This window comes from Orycteropus afer, unplaced genomic scaffold (assembly GCF_000298275.1).
Source record: "Orycteropus afer afer isolate SDZICR_OR568_19922 unplaced genomic scaffold, OryAfe1.0 scaffold00141, whole genome shotgun sequence".
Classification (NCBI taxonomy): Eukaryota; Metazoa; Chordata; class Mammalia; order Tubulidentata; family Orycteropodidae; genus Orycteropus; species Orycteropus afer.
This window is the reverse complement of record NW_006921728.1, coordinates 45736-50751: the sequence shown is the minus strand read 5'-3', so window position 1 is coordinate 50751 and position 5016 is coordinate 45736. Positions and strand designations below refer to the sequence as shown.

Genomic DNA, 5016 nt, shown 5'->3' with positions numbered 1-5016 from the left:
CTTTGATCAAAACATTCAGTAATGGTAACCACTCATTCCTTCTAGTTCTTCTGTTCTCATGGCAAAGGAGTCAGTTGTTCATGGAGGCAATTAGCCCACATATCCCATTTTCTCTTCCTATTCCTGATACTTCTTTTTTCTCTGTTCCTTTGGGAGAAGAAAGACTAACTGTTTTATCTTAGATGGCTGTAAGCATTTAAGACCCATGTACTACACAATGAACTAGGAGGTAGAACAGAAGCATTAAAGATGCCAGTTAATTGAGATGTCCCATGAAACCATGACCCTAAATTTCTAAATGAAGGAACCAAATTCCAGGAAAAGTTTCATTGTACAAAACGAACCTCAGCAGCTGCTACTTTGTTGTTATTGTTGTTTTTATATCACACAACATTCAGCACCTCAGCTTTTAGTTTTAGAGTATATTCTGTGTATTCTACTCTTTTTGAAAAAGCCCTACAGATAGTTCTCAATTTACGACATATTTGAGTCACGACAAACTGTACTTAACAATTGTCAGTACACCTAGAACACTGCAACTCCTAGGAAGAAGTTACAGGAAAATTTATGCAGAGGATATGGAAAAAATTGCAGTTATATGAACACACTCCAAGCATTTGATCAGGATAATGTGATGTAAGAGATGAGTGGGAAAATCGTCCATATGGCAAGAATACTGAATTTAGAACCGGACATTGCCAGTGTGGAACAGCTCATAGATCACAGAAAGGGGAACTGACACAGAACTGATGGATTTTGAAGAGAAAAGAAATGTTGAAGAAGAAAGAAATAATGAGGAAGAGGAAGAGGAATTGTCAAAAAAAATTACAGTGAAAAGATTGGAGGAGTTTTTTCTAAAGTAAATCAGGGGCTTCAGTTGCTTGAAAACATGAACCCAAACACTGATCACTTTGCTAAAGTTGTCAGGCAGATTTGGGAAGCAGTGAGATATTACTGCAAAATACATGAAGAAAAAAAGAAAAGGACTATACAGACAAGTCCCACTCGTTTTCTAACTAAAATTGCCATCCCCATTCTCAGGGAGAATCCGGATGATCCAGAACCTCCCATAAGTAGAGTTATTACTGCAACTGACAAAATACTAATGTCATCCGACTCTTCATTGAAGTAAATTTTTGATTTATGTATTTTTATGTATGTATGTATTAAAATACATCTGTAAGTAAATATGTAATGTTTCCAAACCCCAAAGACATATAAAAATCAGATGTATAAAGATACTACTAATAAAAGGCAATAATAATTAAACAAATAATAAGTTTTAAAAACGAGGTATTCTACTTATGTCAGAACAAATTTACAACTGAGTCATTAGATTGGAACCCTGTTGAAAGTCAGGGACTACCTTTACTCAGAAGGGATTAGATTTCGAACCCTCACTATGACTTCATTAAGGAGTTCCAGTGGTGTAGTAGTTAAGATAGTTAGCTGCTGACCAGAAGGTTGGTGGTTCAAACCCATGGAAAGAAGATGAGGCAGTCTGCTTCTATAAAGATTTACAGCTTTGGAAACCAAATGCTATGGGGGTTTCTGTGAGTCAGTATCAACTCAATGGCAGTGGGTTTGGTTTTTTAATTTGATTATGACTTTATTAATATAATAATCATAACAAAGGAAAACTTCTATTTCCAAACAGGGTCATATTTACAGGCACAGGGGTTAGGACTTCTTTTTGGGGTGTCATAAGTGAATCCATAACACGAGATGTTAGAGAAAGTTTAGTTCTCAGCATCCTAGTCCCTCTACCTACTAGTTACAGGCCTTGGCCAAACCTTTCTCAGCACCATAGCATCTTCATCTGGAAAATGGGATCAGGTACACTGACTGCACTGGACTGAAATGAGGATTTAATAAGATACGTAACTTGTGAGAAATATTTCAGATAATTAGAATGTAATGTACTATTTTTCATAAGTTACATCATTTTCCTGTTGACTATCCAAAGACCCAAATGCCAAGCAGAAAATAGTCTATGAATGGTTTTGATATGGGACTCAGCTGATTTCAGGCATATGAACTCTCAGTATTTAATCCCACATTGTATGCATGATAAAATGTCTAACAAATAATGTAGAGATCTCATTTCAGGGACCTCTTTACCTGCACTCGGCTTTTCCACTGTGGGCAGTGCAGACGCCGTCATTCTCACAAGTGATGCTTGTGCAGAGGTCCTTGCTGCCTGGTGGGATCGGCTCAGTTTGTGTAGAATTAAGATGGGATATGTCTAAACAGGGTGGGGAAGAGCAGGGATGCATGTCAGCTTTTGCTTTAAGAAACATTTGATCTTTAAGTCTCAAGATAGAAAACGTTCAGGTATAAGGTATGTGAGATATTCAGGTAATCCTAGCAAGGAAACACAGTAAAACCTGCAAAAATCAGAACCTGGGTGGGGCAGAAACCTGTCAGAGAAGGAAAACTCAAATATTGTTGATAGTGAGCCATAGGAAAGTGGTAAGTTTGCACCCTGTAAAAGGTGGAAAACTTGTGAGACCTGGAAAAACAAGGCAGTCCTGTCAAGGTCCGTCTCACATAGGTTTCCTTGTAATACTAAGCAGGTTGACATCAGGATGTGAAGGGGACAGGGCTCAGCCTGCTGAAGCTACAGCTAAACCTCACACTACCTAAGCTATTAGAGTTCCCAGGGGCCCAAGTTCTTGATACCAACCCTCAAGGTACAAAGGAGGAAAACAAGCTCAGATGTAAAGCAGCTGAGGGGACTTTCCCCGAGGTCAATAGTCTTTTGCTTAAAAAGAGCTAGTTGGTGGAGATGTGGAGCAAAACACCGGGTCCTCAGACAGCCAAGCTTATGTTCTCTGCAGTGTTTTAAATTGTTTCTGGTCAAAATAGGACCAAACAGAATTGATGAACATGTGACTTTTTCTCTGCTACAAAAAAAAAAAAAAAAAATCCCTTTACAAAAGATATTCCTGAATAATGTGTTCCAAGAAGTATGGTCTAGTTTTAGTCTAGTTAGCACTGAAGGTCAACATTTCACGGATTTTAGTTATGCCACCTTTCATCGGAAATGGATAATTTACTGAGATAGTGGATCTTAAATGGTAAATGTGTCAAAACTCTACAACATAAAATAGAGAAACTATAAGAATTGCTGAAAGTGTGCTTATTGGCTGTCATGGGTAAGTAATTTTAAAAATCAGTAGACAAATGTTATTACTGCCAAGAGATATACAGGCAGTCCCCAGGTTAAAGACATCCAACTTACATACAATCCCCATAAATCCTATTACATTATAAATTTGGAGTGCATACAATGGTTTTATCAGAAGGTAGACTGGGCCATCTACTTCCGAAGAGATACCACCTCGGAAACTCAAGGAGGGGTAGCTATGAGTCGGAGTTGACTCAATGGCAGTGAGTTTTGACAATGGTTTGTAATAACAGGTGCAATTTTGCAAAGTCACAGAAACATTATTATTATTACTGAATTATGTTAAAGGTGCTTTAGAATATCTGAAAGTGTTTTTTTAATGTATTTTATACAAAGAAAAGTACACTATACAGTAAGATAAATATCTGACTGACATAACTGTTCTGATTTACATACAAATTCGACTTAAAGACAGACTCAGGGGAGATAGCTCAGAGGGCAGGAATGCATAGAAAAGAAGGACACAGAGAAAAGATAACCACAGGGAGGAAGTGGGGAAAAGAGTTGTTACATTATGGGGTTTGCAATCCATGTTATGAAACAAAATGTGTATGAATTATTGAATGGAAAACAAACTTGCTCTGTAAACTTTCACCCAAATCACAATTTAAAAAAAAAAAAAATGACTTAGAAACAGAACTTGTCCATCATCTAGGACTACCTATATTAAAAACCAAACCAGTTGCCACTGAGTCAGTCCAACTCATGGCGACCCCATCTGTGAGGAGTTGAACTGCACTGCACAGGGTTTTCAAGGCCATTGCCTTTCAGAAGCAGGTCACCAGGACTTCTTTCCAAGGTGCCTCTGGGTGGGTTTGAACTCCCAACCTTTTGGTTAGTAGTTGAGTTAGTAGTCAAGGTACATATAATATAAGTGTATTATATCAATAGAGATAGATCTTTTAAACAAACTATAAATATAAGCTATTTCCAGTTTAATTGCTTGTGCTTGTGTGACATTTGTATTACTGGAATCCTTAGAATAGAATAGCTCATTTTAAAAATTTAACTTATTTCTAAAATTTCCCAGCCGAAAAGTTGCCATCCACTGCTCTGTGTTGTGGTAATTAAATTCTTTATTCTGGGAGCCTCACTGTTTCAATTTACATTATTTTTATTTTATTAATGACTCATACTCCCCCCCAAAAAAAACTCATGCCCATTTCCTCCCACATCTCTATCTAATACACCTAAAAATGGAATGCAGATGAACACAGTGAGTAATCAATGGCCACAATAATAAAAAAAAGAATAGCTTATATAAAACTATTTTTACTGACATACCTTCCACTGTCAAAAGGATGTAAACATCATTTCCTTTTATAAAATCTCTGCTTTTCAGCCTCTCATGGGTTATAAAGGCACTGGTTCCAAAGCCCATACCTCTTCTGAACTGAGTTCCATTAGGGAAAAAAGCCACTTCTCCCACTTTGGAAGGGCTGTCCCAAAAATAGTTTCCATTATCTGAAAAAGCAATTTATATTAATGGATTGTGTTTAGCATCATCATAGCTTTCAGTGGTAGGGAAGTACATGCAATGTGAAACACAATTAGGATGGAGCTCAAATAATTAAATGATTGCTATTGATTTATCCCCTGGCAATCACTGGAGCTTGTTCATTTATATTGTCCAAAAGGAAATAAGATTGTCTGGCAGGAAGGACCACACTCTGGAATATGAGTAGAGAGGTATCAAAAGTTTCCTAGGTAGGAATATCACATCTGTACTGACTCACCTGTGTAGAAACTCTCCTGACCGTTAGAAGTGTTCTTTAGTGGCCTTCTGAGTTATAGATAGTGCTTTTTACTGAGTTAAACCAATATGT

General features: G+C 37.2%; 1 protein-coding gene across 1 annotated transcript in view; it reads right to left on the bottom strand.

The window, feature by feature from the left end:
* The window catches only part of MEP1B (meprin A subunit beta), a 117903-nt gene that overhangs the window by 86812 nt on the left and 26075 nt on the right, over positions 1 to 5016 (bottom strand). The window contains exons 9-10 of the mRNA XM_007945672.1: positions 4475 to 4654; positions 2122 to 2245 (exon numbers count right to left, since the gene is read on the bottom strand). Of these exons, the coding sequence (XP_007943863.1) occupies positions 2122 to 2245; positions 4475 to 4654 (304 nt within the window). The remainder of the gene's footprint in view (positions 1 to 2121; positions 2246 to 4474; positions 4655 to 5016) is intronic.